At 38.5% G+C, this 19,737-nt stretch overlaps 1 protein-coding gene across 1 annotated transcript in view; it reads right to left on the bottom strand.

The window, feature by feature from the left end:
• The window catches only part of Phkb (phosphorylase kinase regulatory subunit beta), a 186,317-nt gene that overhangs the window by 43,831 nt on the left and 122,749 nt on the right, over nucleotides 1–19,737 (bottom strand). The window contains exons 13-14 of the mRNA XM_029532723.1: nucleotides 2,322–2,377; nucleotides 1,768–1,861 (exon numbers count right to left, since the gene is read on the bottom strand). Of these exons, the coding sequence (XP_029388583.1) occupies nucleotides 1,768–1,861; nucleotides 2,322–2,377 (150 nt within the window). The remainder of the gene's footprint in view (nucleotides 1–1,767; nucleotides 1,862–2,321; nucleotides 2,378–19,737) is intronic.

Here is a 19,737-nt window from a genome sequence, read left to right as displayed (position 1 = left end):
GGCTAATATCTGCTTATCAGTGAGTGCATATCTAGTGACTTCTTTTGTGATTGGGTTACCTCACTAAGGATGATATCCTCCAGATACATCCATTTGTCCAAGAATTTCATAAATTCATTGTTTTTAATAGCTGAGTAGTACTCCATTGTGTAAATGTACTATAGTTGGCTTTAATTCTTAAAGCAATTCAAGAGACAAAGGCTTCTCTCTCCTCTCCTCTCTCCTCTCTCCTCTCTCTCCTCTCTCTCTCTCTCTCTCTCTCTCTCTCTCTCTCTCTCATATATCACATCCACTTTTTAAAAAATCAGGGTGACCTATCTCTCACTGTGTGTCTACTTTCAAATATATTTTATCAAAATGAAATCATTTTTACTGATTTGTTTTCTGATTACATGAATTTCAAGTATAGCAACCCAAAATATTGGTCTTGCTTATTTTCATACCTTATACAAAAATTATTTGATTCTGGTATATTTTTAAAGGGGTGTGTAAGTTACTGTGTAAGCCTAGAGAAGCATCAAAAGATTCTTAAAGGGCACAAATTAAATATACACCCACAATATACACAAGGAGTAATGAGCACAAGTTTGCATAAATGTGTATTCCTATAATACATAATCTCTTTGTTTCCTGGTTATTGAGTTTATCATGGAGGTGTTTCAGTTTCAGACAAGATGTATAACCAGATGCATTAGAGGGCAGGAAGGGTGCCACAGTGGAATAGCAGTCACTGGATCTGCTAGGAGTTACAAACTTCCAACCAGGAAGCCCTTTACCTCTGTAGCCTCCACCTCCTGATGAAATTGGTTTCCAAAGATTTGTTATTAAAAAAAAAAAATCAAGCTAGTACTCTTGGTGCCCTGAAACCTAGGTTTTCTTTCCTGCTATCTTTTTGGCAAGTCCAGTCCGATGACCACGGACTATGGACCATTGCTTTTCCCTATTTAACACCACACACCTTACTTCTCTCAGCCTTCATTCTTAAATAACATTCAAGGCCATGGCCCCTGTCATTTATATCAACTTAACCTTAATTAGTTGAGAGGTATTATTATAAAAACTTCTGTCAAGCTGTGGATAGCTTCTTTCTGGACTTTTGAAACCAATTATTAAGTAAAATGAGGCTATAAGTAACTAGTGGGGTTTATAATTCCATCTCCAAAGCAGGAGCACCCACACACATGGCACCCCTGCATCCATCTTCAGACTGGTGCACTTGAAACCTTCCAAGTCAACTTTTAGTCTCAACCCCAAACAGGCATATAACCACATCAAAGCCAGACATTATCATTTAATTACTTTAGACTCAACAAACCAAACATATAAGAGTGATTTCACTTTCCAAAAAGTAAAGTGGGGGTGGGGGTGGGGCAGTGATTATCAGAAAAAAATTACTTAAAAAACTGAGATTTTAAGGTAATATGAGGGAAAATAAAATAGAACTATAAACAATAATTTTATGAATGACAACTAAAATTGAGACTGATTTGTTATTGAAAATGCTTAGCCAAGGCCAGGAACTGATTTTAACAGGAAAAGCAATCAGCAGAACCCATGAATATAATGTACAAACACACACAATGAAGGATTTTGCTCATTTTGTTTTTTAAGTTAACATCTGATAAAGTGGACTAGTCAGCTTAATTACCAACTTTAAGACAGTGCTCTCCTCTCAGGATTTAAATTTAACTATGCATTTTCCCTTTGAATTAAGTCCAGCAAATTTGTTCTAATACCTCTGCAGGGGAGAAAGACACAGACACTTACTTTTACAAGCTCCTGCTGAGGCCAGATCTGAATGGGTTCCACCTGCTGAGGAGTTTGAGTTTGAATACCATATGTATTGAGAAAAACTTGAAGGCTAAATAGAGATCAAAGAGATGAGGTGGAGGGGGAAGAAGAGAGAGCTATTTTTAGACAACACATTTATAGTTCAGGAAATATGAATGAAGGAGGTAAAAGGTACAGGCAGGGCTAGCTTGGAACATGTGGTAACACTGTCACTATCTGCAGTACATCATGTATCCCAGAATCCATCACCCTCAACGGCTTCTTCCCCAAAGTATTGGGAGCCATGGGGAGCGGGGGCAGTCAGAAGTGCAGGCAATGATTTTAGTAAGCTCTGTAATCTATGGGCACTAACTTCTCAAATTAACGTGCATGCTTAAACATGAAAAGTATACTTCATGACACGTAAGGACACACTGATGATATCCTAGAAACTGCCAAGTTTTATTTCTAATGCCACCCTCAATATGGTAAACGTGAGGCAGCACCCCTCCCTTTCCCACAGAAAACTACACCACTTATCTGCATCTCACCGCTGGCTTTCTGCTACAAGTGCTACATGAACCACCAAGTCATTTTCCAGTGGGCCCTGCAAGGGAGAAAAAGGGGAAGGAGAAACATTGAAAAAAGATCTGGTCATGCCAGCTATAATGAGAATCAAGGACAATATTAACTATCTCTGAGCAGTTCATTAAAGTGATGGACACCAGCTAGATCTAAGCACTCCCTTTCTTTTCACCCCACCACTGCCTACTAATCAATTTGATGGTGTAGACAGAGTAACGGAAGACCGAGGAGGTAAAGTCATAAATCTCATCACTTCTAGAGAGGCTAGCTTGTCAGGGAGTTTTTGAATGATGCATAACAGTAGTTTGGGGACTGAGAGTAATTTTCCATCATTTAACTCTGAAGGGAAGATGAGGAACTAAAAATAAAAAGTTCAATTTATGTGCTCTCCATAAAAAATGACTGTGAGTTAATACTTCATTTGACATCTTAACCATATATAAGATTATTCCCTTTCCTGTCAGCCAATTTTCCTTTTGTACTTGATGTATGTATGTGTAGATATATATCAAATAGCTTTTTTCTAATATATAGCTCCTACATATTTGGCTATATAACATTATGATCACTAAATATTAGCTGTTGGATTAAGTGGTTATAGTCAAAGACCATATTGGGTATTTGTTACTCTTGTGGGAAGAGTTATTATAATACATTTTATACATATATAATTAAAATATATGCTAAAATAAACCCAACTTCAAGCCCATATAAATTAATAGTATTAGGAAGCTCTGAAAGTACTGATAAAAAATAACCACTTCCCAGGAACAAGTCCAGCATCCCAACAGTATGCTGCAAGAGAGGATGCTGAAAAATCAAGCACACCTTACAATATTATAACTGTTACTTACAATGTTATAACTGCTACTTAATAAGACCTTGCAAATGACTGTTTCTCAAAACAAAGAGAAAAATTAACTACTCAGAGTCTCATCAACATTTCCAGCAACAAGTACAATCATTAAGCTGACAAGAACTAGTAGTTGCTTCATCTCTAGATGAAGATGTTTGGGTTTCTTAGTAAACGGCACATCAATACATACACCTCATCAACAATAAAGCAGTCACAGACTGACTGGTCAGCTGCCATCTTCTTTCTGAATCACACATGGCTCTGGGTTAACACAGTTACCACTGGGATGACTGTGTTCAGAGCTAAAACAGCCTTTATACCTTGAATCACAGTTAGTACTTAGTTAGGACTGAAGAAATCTTAACCGTACTGAAAATCAGCATATGACAGAGTTGGAATTCACTGTCACCTACCATGTGGGACTGGGCTCTGCACCTCCAGCAAGACACCCTCTCAGTCCACTCCACAAGCAGAAAGCACTTGGCCGGGGTGGTCCCACTACAACTCCATTCCTTTTGCCAACCAACTCAGAACCATTTTCTTTAAAAAACCAATCGCAATCTAAAGATTGCAATTTTGCTGTGACATTTTTCTTATTAAAAGAGAAGGTAATTAGTACTTTCTGAGAGATAATTTCTCTAACAATGTAATATTTCAACTTGTAAATATTTCTCCTCATCTCCTTCCTGCAGCCTCTGTCTTCCTCATTCATTCACAAACTCACTTGACCAAGCACGTTACAGTGATTCTCAGTTACTGATGAGAAAGCTGAGGCAGAGACTGTTTTTAAAACAAAACAAAACAAAAATATATCAGAGGCTGGTGGAAGAGCATATGCCTTGAATGAATGAGGCCCTTGTGTTTGATCCCAGCAGCACAAAAAACAACATTTATACAACCAAGTTAAAGTCGGCAAGTGGCAAGGTTGGTATTCAGACCAGTCTAGGCTATTTCTTATACCATTACAGTGCCTCTCTAACATGGTGCTAACTCGACACCTGCCCCCTCATCACCCTACACCCTAAACAAAGCACATCTCTCCATCTGTACTGCCAGTGGTATCCTATTGGAAGATGCCATGATCCTGTACTTAGTGGTCAACTAATTGCTCTATTCACTTCAACCTCAATTCTGTCTATTCATAGTCTCCATCCTACAAACATGTATTTAAAAGCCATAGAAATGACCCCTGAAAGTCTAGCCTTCAGACAGGTATTTAAAAACTGCAAGCCCATCCTTCATCATTGATTCCCCACCTCACCCCACAGGCATACCACACGGACTCCTCAATGCTTTCCCGTCACCTGTAGGACAAGAGCCAAACTGCTTCTCACGGCTTTAAGGTCCTGCTCTAGCTCCTGTCCACCTCATCTCCTTACTTCCAACCATGTTCTAGTGACACTGAGTTCTCTCTGCCCTTTGAACAGCTGAGTTCCCATTACAGGGCTTCTGCAGTGGCTAGAATTACCTGCATGCTTTTTCTACAGATTGCTGAATGAAGGTCTGCTCATCACCTGGGTCTCAGCCAGGATCCCATCCTCTGGAGCCTTCTCTTTTCTACTGTGGACTTGCTTTCCCCAGGACTCTCCAGCTACTTCATTGTATTTTACCTTCAGGTTTGCCTTAGAAACCATGTCAGCCCCAGAAATTGTGTTATATTTATTTATTGTTATTCAATCAACAGAAAGTAACTCTTATAAAAATATTAAAGCCATTTTTCCTTCCAGACCCTGCTCTCAGAATGACTACTCTAAAATTAATTATTTATTAATAAATGTCAAGGCCAAAAGCTTTTGGCTCATTTCCTCACCAGTTTGAAACTCATTTAAAAGATTCTCTCTACATTCCCCCCCCCCTTTTTTTCAAATAAAAGGCTCTGTCTCTTTCATCATTAAATTATACACAATACGGACACTTATGAAAACCATTAGGTAAGAATGACTTTCATGTCTAATCCATTTGTATTTGGCAACTTTGGAGAAAGTGTTCTATTATCTATCCTGTCTTAGTGAGTTAGTTTTATACATAAATCACTTTCCATCATAGTTTGTATTTTTAAACCTAAGAATATTTTCTCAGACCTTAAAACATTTTCTTCAATCCTAAACAACTTAAGTTTAATTGTGAAACTATCTAGTCTTCAAAACATCAGAGACCTGAGAAGGGAAAATATTTTTTGAGTATGCAGGAAGTGCAAAGCAAACAGCTTCTAAAACTATTGAAATGACAGAGTTTTTTGGTAACCTGGGCAGAATTGTCTCTATAACATTGGAGCATCTATTGTGAGCCTTCTGGCCCAGAATATGACAGACTTTCCTGTTAAGTAGGAATTATGAAGGATTTGTCTACCTTCCTTGCAAACCTTAAGTCAACGTCCCTGTGTCTTGTCTGTCCAGTATGGACAGTAGTCTGTCTGCAACTGAAGCAAGGGCATTTTCTTGCCCAGTGGCAAGTTTACCACATTTGAAACAAACTCCATAAGGAGGTCCTTTGATGCTCCTCATCTTCATTGAAGCAGAATGAGGGAGCAGACCCGTCTCACTGTCAAAAAAGATCTTTTCATAATAAAAACCTCTTTAAATGTCATAATCTGTAGATATCTGGGATTTTTGAAGAATATCTATTTATAGTATACCAGAATTGTTTGTTTCTAGCTATTTACTATTTGTTCAATTTTGAAAAAATATTTCTGTAATAAAACTAGACTAGCATCTAACATGACCCTATGTTTGATCAACTATTAACTTGTATTTCTTATCTAAAACAGTTTGTAATATTACGCAGATTTCAAATGGAGTAAAACTTAACATTACATTTTTAAGAATTAGATAGGTACAACACCTTAATCAGAGTTGATATTTAGTATGCTATATCCAAATATAACCAAATACAACCTTAATTTTTTTTTTATCAATATACAAAGATCTATATCAATGTAAGGTCTTTGGTTTGCTAGTATTCTTTAGTCTAAGAGTAGATTCAATAATCTACACTTTTTTCCTATTATTTCTACATTATTCCTATATCCTCCCATTTTTCGTTTCTGCTTTTGCCCCCCTTTCCCCTATTACTAGATAGGAGAGAAAGAAGAATAGAGGAAAGAAAAACAAAGAGAAAAAGAAATTCCTCAATCTAACCTCTCTTATTTTGTTTCCTCCCTGATCCAAGACCATTACAATTTGTTACTACCCCCTTAAATGACAACAGACATTCACCATCCATAGAATGACCATAACCATCCATTCCACCTCTTGGAAATAGGGCATGGTTGTTTCAAAATTGTTTCCTGCTGATTTGGCGAATTGTTTTTCTTTTGGGGGGAACAAGAAATTTGGGAAAATGGTCAAGTCTTAAGAAAGCTAGTTGTATCAGTTATTGTCTAGTCTGTATGCTGAGAAAGTTCCAGCTTAAGTAATGTCCTGACTGGATCAGTCGGTAAGGCTGGGCAGTTGAGGTCATCTGGGGTCATCAGCTTTTGTTGAAGCTGTCATGGAAGCAAGTTCTGATGAAACAGTTATTAAGGCAGTCTGATCAGGAAGGATGCTGGAACAAATGTGACTCAGCATCTCAGCATCACTGAGGGTGAATCATGTCAGGGATGTCTTCTGGTTTGTTTTTGTTTGTTTTTTTGTTTGTTTGTTTTTTAATTTTATGTGAACATATAAGTTTTCAGTGGTACTACACATTTCTGCATTAATATACATATATACACACACACATATATATACACATATACATACACACACACACACACACACACACACACATATATATATATATATATATATATATATATATATATATATATATGGAATGTGCACAATTTAAAGATGTTTCTTTGCTCTCTGTTTGAACAGGTGAGACATCTGTCTTTTTGTAAATAAAATTTCACAGCAATAGATGTCAGATTTGTACTTAAGAAATTTGAGGGATGTTTTTGTTTGCAAACACATTTAAAGTTGCATAATACGTAATGCATTATCTCAGAAATATGTATCAATTTATGGTATGAAGTGCTTTTGTCAAACTTTTCACATTTCCTTAGCATCAATATCTACACTATAGCCAAGAGCGTGTGTGTGTGTGTGTGTGTGTGTGTGTGTGTGTGTGTGTGTGTGTAAAAAATTCCAAGTTTTCCTTTCGCAGCCCCAGCTCCCTGATGGATGACTCTGAGTGACGCTAATTATCTATTATTAAATGTGTCGTTCACAAGCTTTACTCACACCCTGACTATTCTATGTCTCCCACTTGGTTAGTTACCTCTTCAGTCCTCGCCCCTTCTTCCTTCGTGTCTCCTCAACATCTCCCTGAGTACATTTACCTGATGGTTTATGTCCATCTGCCCATGGATCTCTTAAATCTCTCTCTAGTGTCCTTTTATTCTCCCACACTCTCCCCCAGAATCCTCTCTGCTTGCCAGTGTCTGACCTTGTATTTCCGGCCTCAGCTCATTGCCTAATGGCTTTTTTATTGACAGGTGATACTTAGAAGAGATTCTGTCTACAAATTCCTTCATAGCAAGGACTTTGAGCTATACCGTGTGTCTGTTGTTCTGCCTCATTGCCATTACTGTTTGATAAGTGACTGCCCAGGCAAGTCTCTCAATTCAGTGTTTATCTGTAATACGGGAATATCAGGCTTACCAGGCATGGAGGTTCAGAATAAAAAGGAGGCCATGTAAAGTCTTCACAAACTTTTATTTATGACACAATGATATTTATACTATGGTTTTTCATGTGTCTCTGTTGCACTTCTCAATTAATCCTGCTCAAATCACCCGATGGTGATGGTGCAAGTTCCTCACTACCTTAGCCTCAATGTTCTGGGTTCCTGAATGAAGGACACACACATAATATGTGTATGACATTTCAATATGTCTTAAACAGCTCAATGGCTGGGCCACTCCCAAACTTCCGGTTTAGAGTGTTACAAGGAACATGATTGATTTTCTGATTCCTCCACACACAAACAGCCCTGTAACTGATTTAGACATAAAAATGTCTCAAGCCAAAACTTCAGTAAAAATTAGACAATACATCTTGTTGGTTATAGAATTCTCAAGGTTCATCATGTTATCCTTCACACGGTATGAAGATTTGTTACAATTGGTTATTAATCAAATTAACTTATAAAAAGGATAGTTGTCTTTTACCTGCTCAAACAAGGAGCGAAAATTCATCCTTAACTGATCTGTGCACCTTGCACAATCCATATGTATATCTTAATATTCATCCTTAGGGACGCTGAAATGACCAACTGTTCAAGCTCCCTGTCTCCTGAAGCTGTTTCCAGAGACTTTCTCCCAGAACAGCTTCAGGAATAGCTGGTGATTCCTAGTGACCTTGGTTCATCCAACCCTTCAGACATATCTAGTCAGAACTTCAGTTAAGCCCGGATCCTTCTAAATATATATATAGACTGGATGAAAAATGTAAAAGTTAGCTTCCTTAAGTCTAACTGATTTTTCCAATTTTCCTACCCATCTTTTATATGTATAGATGACTCTCTCTCTCTCTCTCTCTCTCTCTCTCTCTCTCTCTCTATATATATATATATATATATATATATATATATATATATATATACTCACATATACATTGCTCCTATTCAACAGGAAGAAGGCATGGAGAATTGTCATCCCTATTCCTTGGGTTTGAGTGTCTGGTTATGATTATTTTATAAATTATAGCTAGGTTGTCATTTTAAGGGATGATTTGGAAATGGTCATAATTTTGAATAGGGAAAAAAGCTAAATAGAGAACGTAGGCTTGGGGATTTCTGCTTTTCCCTTGCTCTTCTCTATCCTTTCTTTCCTAGGTAAAAGGAAGGAGGTTAAAGGGGAAAGGGAAAATAGATTAATATTATAAGAAACTAGATATATGGAAGGGATTAGTAAATTTATTCTTAAAACATTGCATAGTCATAATCTTACATTGGTAGAAATCTTTATAATTGATCCAAAATTGAAATCATAATTTCTTACATTGGTACAGAATTTATATATTGATACAGGATTGAGGATTTCATTTGTATAAATCTTTATATATTGATACAAATTTTAAAATTAATTTGTTACTCTTAAATAGGTTATGTGCCTATGCAATTTATTTAAGAATACAAAGGCTTAGAACCAGTCCTTCTACTAGCTGCTATTACAAACTGTTTAGGATGATTGAGTAATGCAAGTTAAGGGCCAGATAGAAAACTCAGGATATATTAGATTCTGATTTAATTATAATAAAGTGTTTTCAATATTATTTAAATAGAATAGCTAAGAGTAGCCAAGGTTTAACAGTTCACATATACTATATAGAGCGGTAGTCTTCAAAAGCATCAGAAACCCACAGACTGGCATTTAAACTCAGTTCATTGTTAATAGATTGTCTTCACTAGAAGACATGTCTACCCCCGACAGTATCTCCTTCACAGTTCAAAGAAGATATGGAGCATCATAACCTCTATATAGAGTTTCTCCAATTGTGGCAACGTTGGAGGACAAGAATTGTCCTAATTCATCTACAGACCAAAAAAAAAAAAAAGTACTATTCAAAAAAGGGCACATGATATGAAATAGTCCACAGCTTAGCTCTGCCAAGTGTAGGTAAGCTAGTCCTTCATAATTCTTCCTTTATTCAATGTCTCTCAGATGATTCTGGGCCAGAAGGCTCAACGTTCTGAGGAATAAGGGACTGTCCAAGTAGTCAGCTGTCTCTATAATTGTTTAAGTTTTGGAAGCTACGTTTTGTGCTTCCTATACATTTAGGTAATGTTTAACCCACTCTTGGATCTCTGATGGGGTGGAAGACTAGTTATAGTCTCATAATCAAACTTAAATTGTTTAACATTAAGGAAGATGATCTAGATTTGAAAGGATGGTTTTCAGATGGTAATACAAGTTAAAATCAAAATGTAATTCAGGTATAGAATTGTAAACTCTTTAAGTTAAGATAGATGTTATAGTAATGTACCTAAACTGACAAAATTGATGGACTGGAGATCGTTAATATACATCATACTACCTTATAATTTCCATAAGTGTTATAATTATGTTCAATGTATATCTGAGAGAAAAGGCCTTTTAAATGGATGAGAAGGGGTAAATGTCGTAGATTTGGTCTAATACTATTTATATTATGCTAATTGGGCCCCCAATATTACATGAAAATCCACAATTTCAGCACATAAGACACTGAGGGTCCCTGCCCCCAGTTGGTTTTTATTGTTAAATAAAGTTGCTGGTGGCCAATGACTGGGCTGAGAGACAAAGGCAGCACTTTTAGGAGTCCCAGGCTAGGGACAGAGAAAGGAGAGGAAGGGAGTTAGCCGCTATGCTAAGAAAGAAGTAGCTGCCATGGATGAGAAGTAAAGGAATAGAGAGACAGCCAACATATAATAGCTGGGGAAGAGCAGACCCAGCCCTCCCTACCCCCAACTGGGTCTAGGGAAACAACAATAGAATATAGATTTTAGTAAGCAATAACTCAGGAATGTGGGAGGGGAGGTGTTAGCCATGTGGAGGTTTGGGAGTGGCCCAGCCATTGAACTGTTTAAGATATATTAAAATATAAGGGTGTGTGTATGTGTGTGTGTGTGTGCGTGTGTGTCTTTCATCCAGGAACCCAGAAAATTGGGATGGGTGGTGAAGAACTCATGCCACCACCACTGGGGCGATTTGAGCAGGATTAATTGATAACTGCAACATATCCTCAAGCCACCTTTGTCTCAATCAATCTTTGCTTACTAATCTATACACTGGAAATAATGAAGTCTACTTTAAGATTGGGGACATAGCCCATTAGTAGAGCATCTGCCCAGCATACACATGACCATAGACTCAATCTCCAGTGCTAGGGAGGGAAAAAACAGAAAAAAAACTAAAATAAAATAGCTACTGTATATGATGGCAATTTACATTTAACACTGGAATTGATGACCACTAACCCCACCACACATCTAGCATCACTCCAACAGCTTCCCTGGTTTTCTGCTTCCCACTGGCCTCTCTGTATAAGACAGTCTGACAGTCTTCTGTATAGGAACGGTAGTTAAGAGAATGGACATTCCTATGTAGTGTTTAGAACATCTGCCCTCTTCTCCAAACTAGCCTCTTCCAAATAAAGCCAAAACTTCTTTATTTTTTATTTTTATTTTTTATTATTTTCTTTATTTACATTTCAAATGCTATCCCGAAAGTTCCCTATACCCCTACCCACCAACTCCCACTACTTGGCCCAGGCCTTCCCTTGTGCTGGGTCATATAAAGTTTGCAAGACCAAGGGGCCTCTCTTCCCAATGATGGTCGATTAGGCCATCTTCTGCTACATATGCAGCTAGAGACACAAGCTCAGGGGGTACTGGTTAGTTCACATTGTTGTTCCACCTACAGGGTTGCAGCCCCCTTCAGCTCCTTGAGTACTTTNNCTAGCTCCTCCATTGGGGACCCTGTATTCCATCCAATAGCTGGCTGTGAGCATCCACTTCGGTGTTTGCCAAAGCCAAAACTTCTAAAGGACTTCTAATAACTAGATGCAACTTTCCCTCCCTGTTTTTGTTAAAACACTTCACTACAAAACACATTCACTCCCACCCATCTCAAGTTTCTGCCTGCTGTCCGTCATGTTAGGACTGCACTCCTCCTCTCTGTCTATTCACATCCTGACTCTTTTAAATCGGTCTCCTCTAAATATGGCTCCAAACATCAGAATGCTTGAATACCTTCCATTTCTGCTAGCAAGAGCAGGTTCCTATAAGAGTCACTGGGTGATGGGGACTTGATTTGTGCTTATATGGGAATTCATATGTCTGCAGCAGGACCCTGCCAACAGTTGGTTTCTTGACTGGTCAATAAAAGAGTCAGCAGCCACTGTCTGGGCAGGGGGATAGAGGTGGGACTTTTAGGATTCCCAGGCAAGAAACATAGAGACAGGAAGAGGGAGTTAGACAGGAGAGGGTCACAGGACAGACCACGCCACTGTGAAGAAGCAGGAGAGTGAGATGGCTGAAATGTAGGTACAAAGGAGAAGCAGCCCCATGGGAGGTCTACCCAGAAAGAAACAGGCAGCAAAGATTAAAAGGTAGATTTAACTTTAGACATTATATGTATCAATGACAACAGACAGTTCCTTATTCATTCTTTATTAGCTGCTGTTTGCATGGATAGCTTCCTTTCATGACAAACATTCTCTTTTACCCCCTGCCAAGTTGAAGTTTGTTGAGAAATGATGTGATATNTAAGGTAAAAATACAGTCTTAGCATTTGTTCATATATGGCTTGTCTGGTGCCAGGAATAACTTTAATTTTACTTAAAAATCTGTGAATAGATACTATCCTCATGACATCTTTAAGGGAAAATGCATACACACTGTAGACATCTAACTCATGAATAAAGATGGGAGTGACCTGAGATCAAAATCTCAGGCTGCCCCATCTGAAGCTGAAAAAAATAAAATAAAATAAAATAAAATAAAATAAAAGGTAGATTTAGAAAGTGTTAACTCAGGAATACCAGAGGGGAGTGTGTGCTAGCTGTGGAGAGGTTCAGAAGTGCCCAACCACTAAGCTAGTTAGATTAAATATAAAGGTTGCACGTGTGTGCCTTTCATTTGTGAATCCAGAGTCCTTGGGTGGGTACAGAGTCACACGCACGCCCTGCCGGGATCATAGAGCAAACTTTTAAATAATTAGCACAATAGACGACTTTAGGACATTTTGGGGAGAATTATCAGTTTCTGAAATGTTTATGAATGGTCTATATAATGACAGACTAGAAGGACCCTTGTTACACTAGGAATGGACAATAGTACATTGGTAATCATTCGATAGCTTGGAAGAAAAACATGCTTTAGTATTCCTGATTACAATATATGAATCTTAAATATACACAGAAAATGTTTGCAAATATAAACAGTTATTTTTAACAATAGGAAATAATCATACTAAATTTCTATAAACAATGTAACACATCATATTAATCATGATAGTCAATGTTAACCCATAGTTGAAAATATTTGCATAAAAATTTCATGTCTATAAATAAAATCAGACTGCTTTTTTATATCACCCATCATGATAACAAACACATTTAGCATTAATTTACAATACTAACCATTTTTAAGTAGATAGAAGAACATTAACAGAATGCCTTTCCTATCAGCTGGGTAGTACCTAGATTAAAATTGCAACTCATCTTACTCAGAATTCGAGATGATAATTAAGGCACTGCATGCACATCTGTCTAGATTCAAGTTTTTAAATTACTCAAATCAGGCCAAAGTAGTACCAGGAGAATATCTGCACCTGGGAACTATAAATAGTGTAATAAAGTTTCAAGGGTGTTCAGAGAAACCTTAATGCGGGTGTTTCCTTTGAGTTTTCTCTTCCTTGTTCTTTCATTTAATCTAATGCTTTTCAATAGGCAATTCACCATAAGACATAAAAATTTTTAATTTTATAACATTTTCAGTAGATGTCTCCCAATCACAACTCCATTTGCCTAGTGTACCAGCATCTCACAACAGAAAATTACAGTGATTATTCAGACCTCTTTCTAGAGTTGGCCCATCCATCCATCCATCCATCCATCCTCATTTCTTACACATCTATGGAAAGTACAGCCTGCTTCAGATGCTTTCTTTCATGTAATGATTATAATTCATGTTGTTCTTTTCACATGTGTTACACAGAAAATAGGCTGTATCCTCATATGTATTTTATAGATGTCCTACGATGATTAATACTTTCCCACATTTTTAGCCACTTAAGAGAAGCCAACTTGTTATGTTTATCAGAGCACTAGAAGACCTAATAAGACAGCTGGACTCAGGAGACAGTATCTACAGTTTACTCTGAATCTGAAGTGATGATATATTTCCAATCCAAAGAAGACCCAGCAATCAGAAAGAGCCTAGAGGCAAGAAAAAAGCTAATGTTCCAGGTAGTTCCACCAGGAGAACCCTCCTCTTAGGTTAGCTTTCTTCTGCTGAGGTCTTCAACAGATTGGATGTGGTCTAGTCACAATAAGAGAGACAATTATCAAGTTTACTTAGTGTTTCGGCTGAATACTAATTTCACTCAGAAACACCTCAGAAAATCACTCAGAATGATTATCTAAATATCTGAGCATTGTGTTCTAGTTTCACTGACACACAGAATTAGCCATTATGTGGTTATAGGGAAATGAACATTGGTGGAGACAGGTAGACTGGTGTCAAGTCCCACCAACAGCTATGTGGGATAAGGGTTTAAGATAGCTTCAAGTACTGCCTGTAAAACACACTCTTTTACAAACCTGCTTTTGAAAGAACATAATTTAGTGCTTGTCAATTAAATTAAAAAATCAGTTCTACTAAATAATCTATACAGTATAGGAAACTCAATTCTGATTTCTGCAACACTGTCCTGAGCTGTGTTCTAATTTGCTTCATTTTAAAAATGCCTTATACTGCATAAATAATCTTCTGGGGCTGACCTTTTACTAAAAGAAAGACAAGAAGGGAGAGAGAGGATGAAAAAAATCAACAAGAAAGTCCAAGGGCAGTTTTGATACCAGGGCGGTGCATTCACATTGCCCAGCTTCTCTGTTCTGGGGACTGCAGACACCCGTCTGTGCTCATTAGCCTTCACCAGTGGGGCTTGCAAGCACTCGGCAGTTATCATTATGGGAGTTTTCCACAAAACCTCATTATCTGAATAAATCCAGCAGATGTTTTGTCCACGTCAATTCCACAGGAGACACTGAATCACAGTGTTAAACCTGAGGAACTAAGGAGCTAAGGACCACCCATCAAACGGGAACACCCAGACTGGGATGAAGGGCATCTTGTTCTGCCATTTCCAGCTAGGCCAAGACAACAACATGGAATGAGCAATAGAAAAGAAAAACAATAGCATGTTTGAAAGGCTAAAACTGGCTCAAGAGTAGAGTTAGGCAGGTAGAAATAGCGCAAAGGGTTCATATACTTATCTATTAGATTCGTGATTCTGTACACTTTCATTTAAAAGTGAAAAATGAATTTTAGAAAGTATCGGTGGATCTCAGATGCAGTTTCCAATGTCCAAATGCACAAAGCAGGCAAAGCAACTGACACTTCTTCCAGTGACTGCAATTATCTTATAGAAGAATGACACGCACAAAAATAAAACAGCTTCTACCTCTTTCAAAGGCACTTACTGTCACTTGATGCTTCTATATACTTACCTTAAAGAAATGACAGAGCTAAAGGTCTTGCTTCCTTTCTGGAAACAACAATAGAGCACTTACAAGACCCAGGCTAGAGAGCCCAGCCATGGTCCTCACAACTCTGATTAAACCTAAGGGAAGGCAAATATTGCAAAGCCAGTAGGCAAGTAGGAAGGACCAACCTCAGGAGACATCTGTAAATGGGAGATGAGTGGTAGCAGCAGACAGGGGAAGGGCCAGCTTCCTAAAGCACAGTCACTTCTCTCTTGGGGTTTCTGTGTCATGTAGAAGGACTTCATGTTGTGGGTCACACAAAAGAAAGCTCTCTAATGGTAGGCAGGGGGACCCAGGGGTTAGATGCAGGCTTCTTTTGAGGCTTTCTCCTTTGGGTGCTTGTACTGACTAGATTAGTTCTCTGGTGTCTGAATTTAAAATGTTAGGTCCTCTCGTAGCAGAAGTGGAAGAGGTGAGAGAAGTCTGTAACATACAGGTTGGCAGGCCTCCATCTCAGCCAGAATCCCAACTTTTAACTTTAACATGCTGAAATCCTATCTAAAATTTCTTCTGGAATTGATATTAACATGATAAATCAGCAGTCAACTTGATGAAGAAACTGAGACCTAGAAATGGGAACTAGCTGAGCAACCATCAACACTGAAGGAGGGAGAGCTCAGGGCTCTCTGTCATGACCTGTCTTGGAGTTTCCCGAGTCAGATTACTGCTTGGTCAGAACTAATAAACTCGTGTGTGTGTGTGTGTGTGTGTGTGTGTGTGTGTGCGGGCGCAAGTGTGCGTGCGTGCACATGTGTATGCATGTATGTGTGTGTGTGCGTGTAAATGCATGTACAAGCACTCGAGTGTATGTGTGTGCATGTGTGATTAAATTAGAGGCTTGGATTATAAAAAGGACTGTGCTAAGTAAAGTTCTAGTAAAGACCATGTTAGGTGGATGGTGCATAATAGGAACGGCACTGAGGCAGAAAGGTAGAAGTATTTGAGAACAATAGAAAAACAGAGTCTTGGATCTGTTGCCTGTGTGACCTTAGAGATGTCATATCTCTTTCAGTTTCAATGTCAACTTCCTGCCTTATAAAATGAAAGGCACTAAACAAGAACTAAGACTAATATGCTATAATGTGATATAGGCAATGAGCCTAAGGACACTATGAATGATTTTGCATTTTCTTAATGAAAGGAGATAAATACTTGCATGTCTGTTACAGAGATGAGTACCTTAATGGCTTATACAGGTGTTTCAAAAGAGAGAGAAAACAAAACCACACTTCCAGTCATAAGTCTGAGACAACAGAGTTTAGGATGTTTCCCCAAGAATGACTTTTTATATAACAATATATTTAAATTGTTTTATAATCGCTTGCCTTGTTTTAATTAGCTATATACTATAAAATATTTTTATTTAGGAATAACAGAGGATTAAGTAAATAGAAATGATTTAATGAAGAGCAAGTCACATTAATAGATTTAAATGTGATACCAGCATTTTACAGCAATAAACATCAGAGTGTGGTCAGCTGCTATTAGGACCAACATCTAGAGTAAAAATGATTAGCTGTTATCTGGTAAAGCACACCTTATACTGACTGTGTTTCCAGAGAGGTTTAAGGAAGCAAGGAAGAGCCACCATCAGATGGGCTAGAGTTCAGGACGAAGAAGAAGAAAATTGGAAAAAGGAAGCTGAAATTAGCCTCCATCTGTCTCTCCTCCATGAGTGCGAATGAAGTGGGACCAGGCTTCTACAGGATGCCCCACAGCGAGACAGTTATCAGCCACACGCCCTCCTTGGATGGAGAGTACCCTTAATCTGCGAGCCAAACTAAACTTTCTGTCCTTCCTTAAGTTTAATCCTCAGGGAGAAAATTCCTAGAGAATTTATTTTTATTTTTTGAAACAAAATAATAGTTTGTACATAATAGGATTAACTTCAAAAGTAATAGAAAGAAAAGACAGACAGACAGACTGACTGACTGACTGACTGACTGACTGACTGAAAGCAAGCCAGCCAGCCAGCAAGTCAGGGTTTCCCTTTGGTTTTTTACTTAACCAAGAGCAAGTTCATATTTGAGTTCTCCACTTCATGCTCCCCATGACTTCCATCCTCTGCATGATGAGTGTATGAGTCTGAATCTGCTTCTGCCAGAGGCTGCCTAGTGAATCTCAATCAATCTCTCCTCTCTCCTCTCTCTCCTCTCTCTCCTCTCTCTCTCTCTCTCTCTCTCTCTCTCTCTCTCTGTGTGTGTGTATGTCTTTATGAACAGCACAGAATCATATGGGGAAGGACTGGGAGACTTTACAGAAATCTTTAACAGAGCGTTACGATGTATTTAAGTTACTGACTCCAAAGTATCCAGATAACAAATAGTATTACAAGAATTATTGTTTATCAAACTACCCAAATGTGTTCAACACTATGCATTTATGGTAGATATTCAGGCACTTGGGAAGGTTGCTTTCAATGTCTGTATTTTCTGCTTTCAGCAAATGATACACATTCATTTGGGATATGTCAGGTACATGGAAGAGTGCATAATTTAAGATTACAGCTGTGCATTAGCTAGGTTATAAATGCTGATGGCAAGGGAAATCCAAGGCAATTAATGTGGATTGTTGCATTGTCCCCTTAAGGCAGGCTAAAGGAATAGGTTGAGGCTGGGCATGGTGAGCACACGCCTTCAATCCCAGCACTCTGTGGGCAGAGGCAGGCAGTTCTCTGAGTTTGAAGCCAGCCTGGTCTACAGAGTAAGTTCCAGGACAGCCAGGGATGTATAGAGAGATCCTGTCTCAAAAAACAAACAAGAAAAAAAAAGAGAGAAAAACTGTTTGAACACACAGTGTGACAGTAGTCTTAAACTGTGACTCCAAGTTCTATTATTAACTCTGGCTGAGACATCCAGTGAAAGTTTTAGTCTCTTCGGAAGTAGGAGATACTTTTATAATACTGAATCACCACACAAGGTCTCAAAATGTAGTCCTGGCTGCCCATAATTTGACAGTAAGACCAGGGTCACCTTGAACTCACTGAGTTCTGCCTGACTCAGCCTGTGTCTTTGCTGGGATTAAAAACATGTGCCACCATGTCTATCCTCATACACAATTTTACATATTTATAAGAAAACAAATCAGGAATCACCCTTCCCCCTGTGACTGAAAAAATGAACAACTATGTATTTTCACCCAGACTATGGAAATACGTGTTAAGTAGGTCTGACAGCCCTCCCTAATCATGAAATTAGAGCCTAGAAATTAGCTCACATGACTAAAATATATTTGGAGTACTGGCCTTCTTCACAGGGTCAAAAGAGCAAATGAGCTCACCTTACCTGTCACTTTTTTTTTATTAGATATTTTATTTTTTATATTATTTTAATTTATTTACATTTCAAATGGTATCCCCTTTCCTACTTTCCCCTCCAAAAATCCCCTATCCTCTCCCCACTCTCCCTGCTCCCCAAAGCACCCACTCCTGCTTCCTGGCCCAGCATTTCCCTATACTGGGGCACAGAACCTTCACAGTACCTAGGGCCTCTCCTCCCATTGATGACCAAATAGGCCACACTCTGCTACATATGCAGTTAGAGCCACGAGTCCCTCCATGAGTTTTCTTTGATTGCTGGTTTAGTCCCAGTGAGTTATGGAGTTACTGGTTAGTTCATACTGTTGTTCCTCCAAGGGGGCTGCAAACCCCTTCAGCATCATGGGTACTTTCTCTAGCTCCTTCATTGGGGACCCTGTGTTCCATGCAATGGATGACTGTGAGCATCCATTTCTGTATTTGTCAGGCACTGGCAGAGCCTTTCAGGGGACTGCTATATCAGGCTTCTGTCAGCAAGCTCTTGTTGGCATCTGCAATAGTGTCTGATTTTGGTGGTTGTTTATGGGATGGCTCCCCAGGTGGCACTGGAAGTCATTCTTCAGTCTCTGGATGGTCATTCCTTCAGTCTCTGCTCCGAAAACTGTCTCTGAAACTCTTTCCATGGGTATTTTGTTCCCCCTTCTAAGAAGGAATGAAGTATCCACACTTTGGTCTTCCTTCTTCTTGAGTTTCATGTGTTTTGCAAACTGTATCTTGGGTATTCTGTACTTCTAGGCTAATGTCCACTTATCAGTGAGTGTATATCATATGTGTTCTTTTGTGATTGGGTTACCTCATTCAGAATGATATCCTGAGGATCCATCCATTTGTCTAAGAATTTCATAAATTCATTGTTTTTAATAGCTGAGTAGTACTCCACTGTGTAAATGTACCACATTTTCTGTATCCATTCCTCTGTTGAGGGACATCTGGGTTCTTTCCAGCTTCTGGTTATTATAAATAAGACTGTTATGAAC

This window comes from Mus pahari, chromosome 20 (assembly GCF_900095145.1).
Source record: "Mus pahari chromosome 20, PAHARI_EIJ_v1.1, whole genome shotgun sequence".
In the NCBI taxonomy this organism is placed as follows: domain Eukaryota; kingdom Metazoa; phylum Chordata; class Mammalia; order Rodentia; family Muridae; genus Mus; species Mus pahari.
The sequence above is the reverse complement of the archived record's forward strand: the minus strand, read 5'-3'. Positions and strand labels throughout refer to the sequence as shown.